The sequence below is a fragment of the Symphalangus syndactylus genome, chromosome 2 (genome assembly GCF_028878055.3).
Source record: "Symphalangus syndactylus isolate Jambi chromosome 2, NHGRI_mSymSyn1-v2.1_pri, whole genome shotgun sequence".
NCBI lineage: Eukaryota > Metazoa > Chordata > Mammalia > Primates > Hylobatidae > Symphalangus > Symphalangus syndactylus.
Genome location: NC_072424.2, coordinates 24610541 through 24623152, shown reverse-complemented (window position 1 = coordinate 24623152; position 12612 = coordinate 24610541). Strand labels below are relative to the sequence as shown.

Sequence of the window (12612 nt, the reverse complement as noted above, 5' to 3'; positions counted from 1 at the left end):
ATCATCTTGACATTTATTGATCACTTTTTCATGTACCACACACAGTTTTTTTTGTTTGTTTGTTTTTTAATACGGAGTCTCGCTCTCCCAGGCTGGAGTACAGTGGCGTGATCTTGGCTCACTGCAACCTTCGCCTCCCAGGTTCGGGCGATTCACCTGCCTCAGCCTCCGGAGTAGCTGGGACTACAGGCCCGCGCCACCACGCCTGGCTAGTTGTTTTTGTTTTGTTTTTTTGTATTTTTAGTAGAGACGGCGTTTCACTGTGTTGGCCAGGCTGGTCTCGACCTCCTGACCTCAAGTGATCCTCCCGTCTCCGTTTCCCAAAGTGCTGGGATTACAGGCGTGAGCCACCGCGCCCAGCCTGCCACACACAGTCCTAAACACTTGAGGGGATACCTAAACACTTGAGGGGATATTACCTTATTTAATTACCTCTATAGCCCAGTGAGGTGCTCTTATCATTCCCCTTTTACAGTTGAGGAAATGGAAGCACAGAGAGGTTAAGTAACATGCCCAGGGCCTCACAGCTGATAACTGCCCCAGTTGGATTATACAGACCCAAGATTTGCTGCTTTCTTAGCTGTGCTGTGCTTCTCCGTTCAAAGTCGTGAAACTAATACTTTTAAAAATCGGAATCAATTATAGCCCATTTCCAGGGTTTAAATCCTGGCTATGTGAGCTTTTGGAGCCTGAAGGAATAGATATTCCCAGCAGGGATGTTTGTGAAGCACATCTTGCCATGATAAATGAAAACGTATTTTACCTTCTTTGGATGGGAGTAGCATTGCTTTGCCTGGTGGTGCTGGCATGTGTCCTGGCGTGACACTGAAACCACATGTATAGTTAATTGGTTGGATGTGGCAGAGTTCAGTTATCTCATGGGAGGTATATCGGAACCTGCCTCTGACAACAGACTATTTGGTGTTTTTCCAAGCCTTTTGCACTACCCACCTTGAAAAGTGCTTATTTTTCCTGGTATTAATCTTATACTGGATTTGAAATATTGTGGAATTCTTACAAAAGAATTGGGTACATGAATGCTTATCCCATCAAATAAACTTTAAAATATTGTTTACATCTATACAAATATATGATTTAAAAAATTTTTGGTACAGAAGGTAGTTATATAGTAACACTGTTATAAACAAGCCGGCCATCAACTGGGATTTGGGGAATGTTTTTTATTTTCTAGTCTTGTTTGTATTTACAGGGAGTGTATTTTATTCCCATGAGATTTGACCTCTGTGACTCATAACTAAAAAAACATAATAAAATATTCAAGCTTTGTGTTTAACATAGTATGATTTTCTCCTGGACCCGATTATTGAGGACAGAATGCTAGAAATGACTATTTTCTTGGTTTCTTTAGCAGTAAACTATAATCAAGAAGTCGTAAACATAACTTTATCTGAAAAACTGTATGCTTTGTTCATTTCTTAGGAGACTTACATGTTTATAGGAGACAGTGCAGTGTAATGGGTAGATTCACAGAGACCTGGAATTAGATCCTTGTTATTTCCATTTTGTTGGTTGTGTGATTTTGAGCAAGTTACTTGACCTCAAAGCCTTATAATTCTCACTTGCAAAACTGAACTATTATTTACCTTTCAGGATTATTATTTGTATTGAAAGTAATATATGTAAAATTCTTAATTCACAGGAAAGCTTACTAAATGTTAGCAGCTTTTTATTGTATTCATTGCAATTATTGTTATTGTGAAATACATTTTATTAAGCCTGGTAAGTATCTAGCACAGTAACTGAGATGTAGTCATTCTTTCTATACCCCCAATCTAAGCCACTCTTGACTACAGAAAAGTCACAGAAGACAGATTAATATTTTGCAAGTAGGATATGAAATATACATTAATTAGTGTGAAGTTTTGTATGATCACTTGATCTGGTATATAATTAATACTTTAACAAAATGGATAATTAAAAGGTCACTACCCTGAAACCTCATTAGTTTGGACTAATTGGCCCAAATACTAGTTTGATCTGCAGATTTTTTTTTCTAGAATTTTGTTACAATTGAGTAACTACAGTTATTGTTGTTAGTCATTAGCTGTTACTGTTTACTTATTCCTCCCAACTTTGGCTTTCAGTTGCTAAAAGCTATTCTAAATACCTGCTTCAAGGTATAATTAATAGTTTAATAGCTGCATCGAATGATTTATAAGCAGTAAACTTTGTTTTCTTAAATTGGTTAAATAGGGATGCTGTACTTTATTATTAGTTAACAAAATCTTTCTTCATAGTACAGAGCTTTCTTTTTTTGGAGGAAAGGGAACATGTTCTTCATTAATATTAATGTTACCTCAATGAAATCTGTAACAATAATAAGTGTATTTTGCTTAACTTTACATTTAGCATATTTTATTTTGTATTTACGGTCTCATCCAAATCCAGAATATTTCAGTTTCTTCTCCTTTAGGAAACTGTTTTAGGCATTTTGTATGTTTATCGTTATACACATTTCACTCCTTTTTGATGTTTAGTTATATCTTACTATTAAGCTTGACCTTTATTCTCAGTAGCCCATTTGTATCTAATTGTTTATGTAATTAGGTTCATTCACTATTTGATATTTCTTCCCTTTTTTTTTTTTTTTTTTGCCTAAGTGTGTTGCCCTTACTCCTTTTCACAGACTGTTACCCTATTTCTGAAAAAATGTAGTAGCTTTTTCTTGCTTTATTTGCAGACGGCATCATAATAGCAGCTTTCCCGTCCTCTACTCCTCCTGCTCCCCCACCCGTACCCCCATCCCTTCCTTTTCTTCTCTTTTTGGGCTTTTGATCTCTACTAATTTGCCTTCTTGGTATGTTCTTCCAAACCACAAATACCTGTTTAGTCACAGTCATAAAGATATATCTTTTATTTCTTTTGTTGATAGAAAATGATGGTTCATAGTAAATAAGTATAAATACATGCAACCGCCACAGCCTTTATATGGTGCTACTCTCTCTTAAAGTGTTTATTTGCATTAGTCTTAAAAAAAAAAGGTCACATTGTAATGGAAAGTTTTAGGTAAATTTTATCTTTCTCTTTAATCATTGTAATTTATTTTATGTAAATTTCAGGATTAGAATGGCTGAACACAGAAGAACCTATTTCTGTCTACAAGGATCTATGTGGAAAAATAGTCGTCCTTGATTTCTTCACCTACTGCTGCATAAACTGTATTCACCTATTGCCTGATCTCCATGCATTAGAACACACATACTCTGATAAAGGTATCTGCTCTTTAATTAGTTTCTAACAGACTGTCCTGGCATAGTCACTGGAAGAGTGGCTGACTCATTAGCTCATAGGAGAATGAACATTTGGCAAGACTTCAGGGATTCTAAAAGTAATCTCTAATCTATGAATTAAAGACTTCATGTAGCTTTTCATAAAGGGTTAAGCTTAGTGATAGTGGTTTGCCTATCTAAAGAACCAGCATTAGTATATGGTTTTTCTCTGAGGATAGGGGCATAATTTGCTTTTTTTCATGATCAGATATTTTAAAAGGTCTTTTTGTATGTTGAGGCTGACTTAAATTTGTTCTATTAAAAAAAAAAATATATGACCTTAACTTTACACTGTTTTCACTGTGATATAAAGGTTTAAAGTTCTTATTAGGAAATGTGACTAGGCTTTCATTAATATTGAATGACATGAACTGCAGTGAAATGCAAAATATAACAGATACTCTTTCTTTGACCCTGCTTCATTAAAAAATGATTTATTACAGCTAATGTTTTTCAAAGCACACTAGGAAATCCATTTTAATGGTATTACAAATTCTAAAGATGTAGGAGATTATACTTATTGGCTTTAGAAGTTTGAAAAATTAATCAGATTTTTTTTGTCTACTTTCTAAAAAAAGAGCATGGGAGTAAATGAAATTAATTAAAAGTACCTTTTAATTAGGTTTAAATGAATTGAAGCACTAATCTTGGAGTGGATTAAAAAAAGAGATAGGGTCACCGATCCTGTGATAGTAAAGATGAGAATAGACTATATATGTACAAAAGTAAAGGATATTCTGAAACTTAACTTTAAAGGGGAAGTGATAGAGAAATCTTCAGTGCAACTGAAACTTCAGATGCTTTTGAATTGTAATAGAGTGTATGTTAAAATTACCAGTCAAATGATTTATCAAGAACTCAAATATTTCTATTAGCTAAATCCTGTTATTAAAAATTTATCTGTATAGATTTAAGAAATATGGATATCTTATCTCCTAGGTTTTAGATGCCAGTGTTTCTTGTTCAAGACATCACATTTATTGAACATGTTGTTATGTGCAGGGTACTCTGCTAACTGCTGAGGAAATATGTAACAAAATTGAATAAAAAACATTATGGAACCTAAGGAAAGGAATAAGTCACTTTGCCTAGAAACGTTGGAAAAGATTTCTCAGAGAAGGAGACAATTGAGCTAGAACTTGAAAAATGAGCAGGAGTGCAGCTAAAAATGAAAATGGGGCAGAAGGGACACTCCTGGCTGAGGAAGCATCAGGTAAACAAGCATGGAAGCACAGAAGAGTAGGATTCTTGCTCCAAGAACAGGTAAATAATTTAGTGTGGCAAGATTGTAAGGGTTCATGGTAAAAGTAAAAGGAGACAAAGGTAGGTTAGGTTAGGACCACATTGTGAAATGCATTGTATAGCGTTCTTAATAGTTTAGACTTTTCCTTCTGTGAGGATACAGAGATACTGAAGTTTGTTTTTGATTTGTTTTTTAGTAGACGGATGACATTTGTGTTTTAGAATGGCATTGCACATGGAGTTAAGAATCTCAAAGTTTACCAGTTCCATACCTAAGATCACCCCTAAAAGACTGGCGAACTCATAGTTAACCCCATACCTTAAGCAGATTCAGTGACTTCCTAGAATGGATCCTTATAATTTCCTACCAGTTTACTGGAAACACTGTTTTTATAGCACATTGTGACAAAAAAATTAAAAATATTTTTATATACAAATACACTTCTGAAAAGTAAAATACTTTGTAAGTGGAGCAAGAATTCACTCTCAGTTTCAACAAAGAATCACAAAGCATACACAAAGAACAGGGAAGTACAGCCCATTCAAAGGAAAAAAATAAACAGATAGAAATTGTCTCTAGAAAATACCTGATAGCATATTGATGAGACAAACACTTTAAAACACTGTCTTAAAGATGCCCAAATAACTAAAGGAAAATATGGAAAAAGTTTTAAAAAAACAGTGTATGAAGAAAATGGAAGTACAATAAAGAGATAGAAAACCTAAATAGAAGCTAGAAAGAAATTCTGGAACTGAAAAGTGGACTAACAGAGAGGAGAAACTCGCTACAGAGGCTCCTTGACTTACAGGGCAGCTGATAAACGCATGGTAAGTTGAAAATACCATGAAGTTGAGAAAGTATGTTTAATGCTTGGTAGCACAGCAGATGGTCTCTGACCTATGATGATTCGACTTAAAATATTTTGACTTGATGGTGGAAAGGTGATACTCAGTAGAAATCATAACTTCCTAAATCATAAGGAGCTCTTTGACGTGCAGTGGATTATGTCCAGATAAACTCATCGTAAAGTTGAAAAATCATAAGTCATACCCTCACAGGTCAGGGGCCATGTAGAGATTCGAAGACACATTTGAGTAGGCAGAAAGAAGAATCAGTGAACTTTGAAGATAAGGCAATTGAAATGATTAAGGAACAAACAGAACAGAGATTGAAGAAGAGAAAACAGAGCCTAAAGGACCATGGAACACCATCAATCAGACCAGCATATGCGTTTTTGCAGAGAATATTTGAAGAAATAATGGTTGAAAACATCCCAAATTTGATGAAAAATATGAACACAAACATCTAAGAAGTTTAGTGAACTCCAAGTAGGATGAACTCAAAGAGAACCATGCCAAGACTCATTATTATCAAACTGCCTAAAACCAAAGAGAGAATTTTGAAAGCAAGAGAGAAGCAACTCATCACATACAAGGAATCTTCAATAATCAGCTGATTTCTCATCAGAAACTTTGGAGGCCAGAAGGCAGTGAGCCAATATATTCAAAGTACTAAAGGAACAAAACTGTCAACCAAGAATTCTATGACTGGCAAACTGTCCTTCAAAAGAGAGAGAGAAAGTAAGACATTTCCATATAAACAAAAGCTAAGGGAGTTCATTAATAGACCTGTCCTCAAAGAAATGCTAAAGGAGTCCTTCAGGTTGAAATGAAAGGACACTAGACATTAATTCAAAGTCTGTGAAGAAATAAAGATCTCAGTAAAAGTAAATGGGCAAGTATAAAAACTAATGTTATTGTAACATTGGTGTTTACACTTTTTGTTTTCCACATGATTTAAGAGACTACTATATTTTTTAAATTATTCTAAAAGCTAATGTTATTGTAACATCACATTTTGTTTTCTATGTTTTTTTTTTTTTTTTTTTTTTTTTTTTTTTTTTTTTTTTTTTTTTTGAGACGGAGTCTCGCTCTATACCCCAGGCTAGAGTGTAGTGGCACATCTCAGCCCACTGCAACCTCTGCCTCCCAGGCTCAAGCAATTCTCATGCCTCAGCCTCCCAAGTAGCTGGGATTACAGGTGCTTGTGACCACGCCCAGCTACTTTTTGTATTTTTTTTAGTAGAGACAGGGTTTGCTATGTTGGCCAGGCTAGTCTCGAACTCCTGACCTCAGGTGATTCGCCCGCCTCAACCTCTCAAACTGCGGGCTGGAATTACAGGCATGAGCCACCGAGCCCGGCCTGTTTTCTATGTAATTTAAGAAACTAATGCGTTAAAGTAATTATTAGTTTATATATTTGGAGATATAATGTACAAAGATGTAATTTGGGGCCATCAACAACTGAAAGGGATGGGATGGAGGTGTTAAAGGAGCAGAGTTTTTGTATATTATTGAAGCTGGCATAAATTCAAATGAGAGTGTAATAACTTTAAGATGTTAAATGTAATTCCCCTGGTTACCACAAAAAAAAAAAAAAAGAATATACACAAAATGAAATAAGAAAAGAATTTAAATGTTTCACTACAAAATAAAAATCAACTAAACAGAAAAAAACAGTAATGTAGGAAATGAGGGACAAAAAAGCTCTAAGGCGTGTAGAAAACAAATAGCCAAATGACAGATAAGTCCCTCTTTGTCAATAATTACTTTAAATGTAAATGGATTAAGTCCTCTAAGTGAAAGGCAGAAATTGGCAGAATGAATAAAATACTCCAACTATATGTTGTCTTCAAGAGACTCACTTCAGATCCAAAGATACAAACAGGTTAAAATCGAAAGGATGGAAAAGGATATTGTATGCAAATCGTAACTAAAAGAGAGCTGGGATGCCTATGCTAGTATCAGACAAAACGGACTTTAAATCTAAAACGGTTACGAGAGACAAAGAAGGACATTATATACTAATGCAAAGCCCAAGCTGAGCACAGATTGCACCTGTAATCCCAGCTACTCAGGAGGCTGAGGCAGGAAGATCACTTGAGGCCAGGAGTTGGAGAGCAGCCTGAGTAACATAGCAAGACCTCATTTATTAAAAAATAAAAAAATTAATACATAGATGATACAATGATTATAATGATACAATGATTATAAACACCTAGGCACTTAATAACAGACAAAATATATGAAGCAAAAGTTGACAGAATTGAGGGGAGAAATAGACAATTCTACAATAGTAGTCGTAGAATTATACCCAATATATACAGGACACTCTCCCCAACAAGATAACACTACCCAACAACAATAGGATTGCGTATGGGACGTTTTCCAGGATAGACCATTAGTTATGCCACAAGTTAATTTCAATAGATTTTTTTAAAGATAAATATTAAAGTATCTTTTCTGATCACAGATGAAGTTAAAAAACAATAACCAAAGGAAAATTGGAAAATTCACAAATTTGTGGAAATTGAACAGCACACTCTTAAATAACCAGTGGACCAAAGAAGAAAACACATAGGTAATTATTAGAAAATACTTAGAGATGAATGAAAACACAATGTAACAAAACTTATGGCACATGGTGAAAACAGGGCTAAGGAAGAAATTTATGGTTATAAATGCTTATATTAAAAAACAAAAAATATCTTAAATCAATAGAATTTTACACCTTAAGGATCTAGAAAAAGAAAAACAAACTAAACCCAAAGCTAACCGAAGGAAGGAAATAAAGATTCAAGCAGGGAGAAACAAAATAGGTAATAGAAAAGTAATAGAAAAGATCGATTTGTGTACAACCAACCAAAAGTTGTTTCTCTAAAAGTACCAGAAAAATTCCTAGACCTTTAGATAGCTAGACTAAGAAAAAAGAAGACTCAAATTATTAAAATCAGGAATGAAAATGGGAACATTACTACTGGTTCTACAGAAATAAAAAGGATTATAAGAGTACTATGAGCAATTGTACACTAACAAATTGGATAACCTAGATGAAATAGACAAATTTCTGAAAACAAAACCTACTAAGACTAAACTATGAAGAAATAGAAAACCTGAATAGACCTATATCTGGTAGCATTATTCTCAATAGCCAAGATTTAGAAACAACCTAAGTGTCCATTGATGGATCGTGGGTAAGGAAAATGTGGTGTATGCATACAGTGGAATATTATTCAACCTTGGAAGGAAATTCTAACATGGGTGAACTTTGAGGACAGTATGTTAGGTGAAAAAAAATTCACAATTTATGCCGCTTATAAAAATTCAAATACTACATAATTTCACTTACACAGGGTACTTAGAGTAATCTGAATCATAGAGACAGAAAGTAAAATGGTGGTTGCTAGTGACTAGCGAGAGGGGAGAATGAGGAGCTATTGTTTAATGGGTATATTTTCAGTTTTTTGCAAGGTGAAATGAGTTCTGGAGATGGAGGATGGCAATGGTCGCACAGCAATAGGAATGTACTAAATACCCTGAACTGTACACTTACAAACGGTTAAAATAGTAAATTTTATGGAAGAAACTATAAGAACACAAACATGGGCCAGGCGCAGTGGCTCACGCCTGTAATCCTAGCACTTTGGGAGGCCAAGGCAGGTGGATCATGAAGTCAAGAGATGGAGACCATCTTGGCCAACATGGTGAAACCCTGTCTCTACTAGAAATACAAAAATTGCTGGGTGTGGTGGCGTGCCCCTGTCATCCCAACTACTAGGGAGGCTGAGGGAAGAGAATCACTTGAACCCACGAGGCAAGAGATTGCAGTGAGCTGAGATTGTGCCACTGAACTCTAACCTGGCAACAGAGCAAGACTCTGTCTAAAAAAAAAAAAAAAAAAAAAAAAAAGCCACACACACACAAAAATGGGTTTTTAACAACTATTTTAAAAATGAACCTTACAAGGTCAGAATTGTGCACCACTGGGAGGGGTACAGTCAGTGGTGTGTTGGAGCTGGCTCCTGTAGGCTGATGAGAGCCATTTGTTAAATATGTAAGAAATTTTATGAGCCAGTGGTAATCTTGAAGCCAGCCATAGTGGGAGCATTTAGACCATGGAAATCAACAAATGCTATAAATCAGAGGTTTTTTTGTTTGTTTGTTTGTTTGTTTTTTTGAAACAGAGTCTTGCTCTGTCACCCAGGCTGGAGTGCAATGGCACTATCTCAGCTCACTGCAAGCTCCGCCTCCTGGGTTCAAGCGATTCTCCTGCCTCAGGCTCCCGAGTAGCTGGGACTACAGGCGCCCGTCACCACACCCAGCTAATTTTTTGTATTTTTAGTAGAGACAGGGTTTCACCGTGTTAGCCAGGATGGTCTCGATCTTCTGACCTTGTGATACGCCCGCCTTGGCCTCCCAAAGTGCTGGGATTACAGGCGTGAGCCACCGCGCCTGGCCACAAATCAGAGGTTTTTAAAAATCGCTTTTCATCCCCCGATTCCTCTCACCATATAATAGAGCTGGTTTATTAGCATATTACTGTATATGATTTGCTGGCCCAATAACTCACTTGTTAGTGTGGTAGAGAATACTGACTAGTGTTTTTCTGTATTTGGCTTAGAATATCATTTGTGGAATATATATTTTTTGAGATTACCGTAGAACTTTTTCTTTAATTTGCCACAGGTTTGTGAGGAATATTGGAAAAAAGGAAAAGCATGAGAAATGGTTGAGAATGCCACTGGGATAAGTGTTCACAGAGGCTTTCTTTTCTTTTCTTTTTTTTTATATAACTTCAACTTTTTTTTTTTTTTTTACTTTAAGTTCTGGGGTACACGTGCTGAACGTGCAGGTTTGTTATATAGTGGAATAAATTTTTAACTATTAAAAAATATTTTGTAAGTAGTCTCAACATTGTATTTCAAAGAAACATTACTTCTGTAATATGCTACTATGTGAAAATCCTGATAACTTAAAAGATTTTTATATTCATTAGAAGATCAGTTCATATTCATAAAAGCAGACATACCCAGAAATGATCACGACAGCTCAATAAGCTGTCACTAAGTCACTAAATTAAGTTTGCTTTTTTGTAGTTAAATATCTTCTCCCATTACTATTCGATGTACTTCTGAATGTGTCTGCAGCAGTGCTATTTATGTTCTCGAAGTGACATTTGGTAGTATATTTAAAATTCCATGAAATGTTGCGCTCATTTTATCATAAAGCCAAAAATGCTTCACTGAATAAGGAAGTGTTTATTAATTCAAAACACCTTGAAAGAGGCCCAATTTCATAATCAACTTGCTTCCTCTAAATCAGCTTTTAAACGCAGGTTTGTAATAGGGGCCAGTGCCACTTTCACAGTAGCAAATGAGAAATCACAAATGCCAAAAGGTTTGAAAGCAAAAAGCAAAACGTACTTAATAGTAATGAATTGTTCTGATGTTTAAACATTTTTAAAGAAGTAACTATGCCCTAAGATTGTTATTAGTTAATAATAACTTAGTACATATTTATGTTAAACTGCAAGTGGTATTTTACCCTTTTCTACTTGAGAACTTCTAAGTTTTTTATTTATGGTGTATACATTAATGGTATGTTATTATATAGTACTGAAATTGAACATAATGGCTATTATCTAAGGAAAAGCACTTTTGTTTTATAAGAAAACATCTATTAGGAAAGCCTTGTGTGTTTAACGTGATTGCTAGGTGTATGTTAATGTATAACTAAATCAGACTTCTAAAAATCTGAATTTCATATTACTATTGAGTAAATGCTAGTATTGTCATATAGTATATGCTTTTTTCTGTTTTATACTTTATTAAAAATTAGAAGAATGCACTTTTATAGTAAAACTAAGCTTTTAAATAAGTCTATATATAATTTCATTTTGTGTCATTGTTCTCAAACCTTGCCTGCCCGCCCCCCTGCCCACCCGCCCGGCTCCTTCACCAGGTTTGATAGTTTTCATTAGGAGTACTCACAAGATTCAGCATATAGTTGTACTCATGTACTCATGACTATATTATAGCAAAAAGATACCAAGCAGAATCAGGAAAGGGAAAAGATGCATGGGGCTGAGTTGAAGGGAGACCAGGTACAAGATTCTAGAGTCTTCTTTCGGTGGAGTCAACCTAAGATGCTCTTAATTTCCTCAGCAATGTGTTGTGACAGCACATTTGGGATGTTGCCAACCAGAGAAGCTCAGAAATAACCAAGGCTTTTATTGGGGTCTGGTCATGTAGGCAGCTTCTGCCTGCTGTCATGTTTCAAAAGTTCAGATTCTCAGAAGGAAAGCAGGTATTCAGTATAAGCTTTGTTTGTACAAACATTTTAGGCATAGTGAGCCACTCTTATCAGTTCTAGAAATGGTGAAAACCCTCCCGAAATCTAAGCTCCCAGAAGCCAGGCAAGAGCCTATCTTGTCTGCACACCTTTTAAAGGATAGCAGTCCGGGCTACTATGTTAACTCTTTCTGCACACACTTTATATTTTCTTTATTCAGTAGTTCATCTATTCTGTGTTCTTAAAGTACTATGAAAACATTGCCAATTTATGGCACATTTTCAGATGTTTAGTGTGGACAACAGCAACAGCCTGACATCAGTGTTTGATTGGCTTTCAAATTTGCTTCTCATTTATTTCCCAATTTAGTGTTCAGCAATTTTGATCCTTTCATTTTTATGTTTCCATTGTTCTTAGTATAAAAACGAAAATTTTCCCTCTCCAGCATCTTTTCCACACCCTTCTCATCCTTCCTCAAGGCTGTTCTAGCCTCCCTGGCTTTTCTTCAGTTCCTAAGTATCATTATTCCTCTTGCTTTACCACCTTGACACAGTGTTCCCTCTGCCTGGAATCATCGTTTCATCCTTTTTGTCTAGTGAAGCCATGGTTGTCTTCTGGATCTCAGAATGTCTCCATTACAGGTTTTTTTTTTTTTTTTTTTTTAGCATCTTTCGAAATGCCTCAAATAGTCTCAATCCTTGCATTTAACTAGGTTTTTACATTGCCTGTGATTAAACTACACGTTCTACTATAGTATATACAATTGTAATTGAGTGCATTTCTCTCAACAAGACCTTTGAAGCTTTAAAAATATGTATTTTAAAAAGTGGTTTTATTACTAATATCTTAGAAGCAGTTATATATTTATCATATTTTTTGTTTGTTAGTCAAGAGACAAAGTCTCACTCTGTTGCCTGGGCTGGAGTTCACTGGTGTGATCACAGCTCAC

At 35.4% G+C, this 12612-nt stretch overlaps 1 protein-coding gene across 3 annotated transcripts in view; it reads left to right on the top strand.

Annotated features, from left to right (window-relative positions):
* The window catches only part of NHLRC2 (NHL repeat containing 2), a 55368-nt gene that overhangs the window by 824 nt on the left and 41932 nt on the right, over positions 1 to 12612 (top strand). For 2 of the 3 annotated variants that reach the window (XM_055248649.2, XM_055248657.2), the window contains exon 2: positions 3081 to 3233. In XM_055248649.2, the coding sequence (XP_055104624.2) occupies positions 3081 to 3233 (153 nt within the window). Of the gene's footprint in view, positions 1 to 3080; positions 3234 to 4292; positions 4554 to 12612 lie in introns of those variants that run through there. The other variant, XM_055248666.2, reaches the window with a different exon arrangement.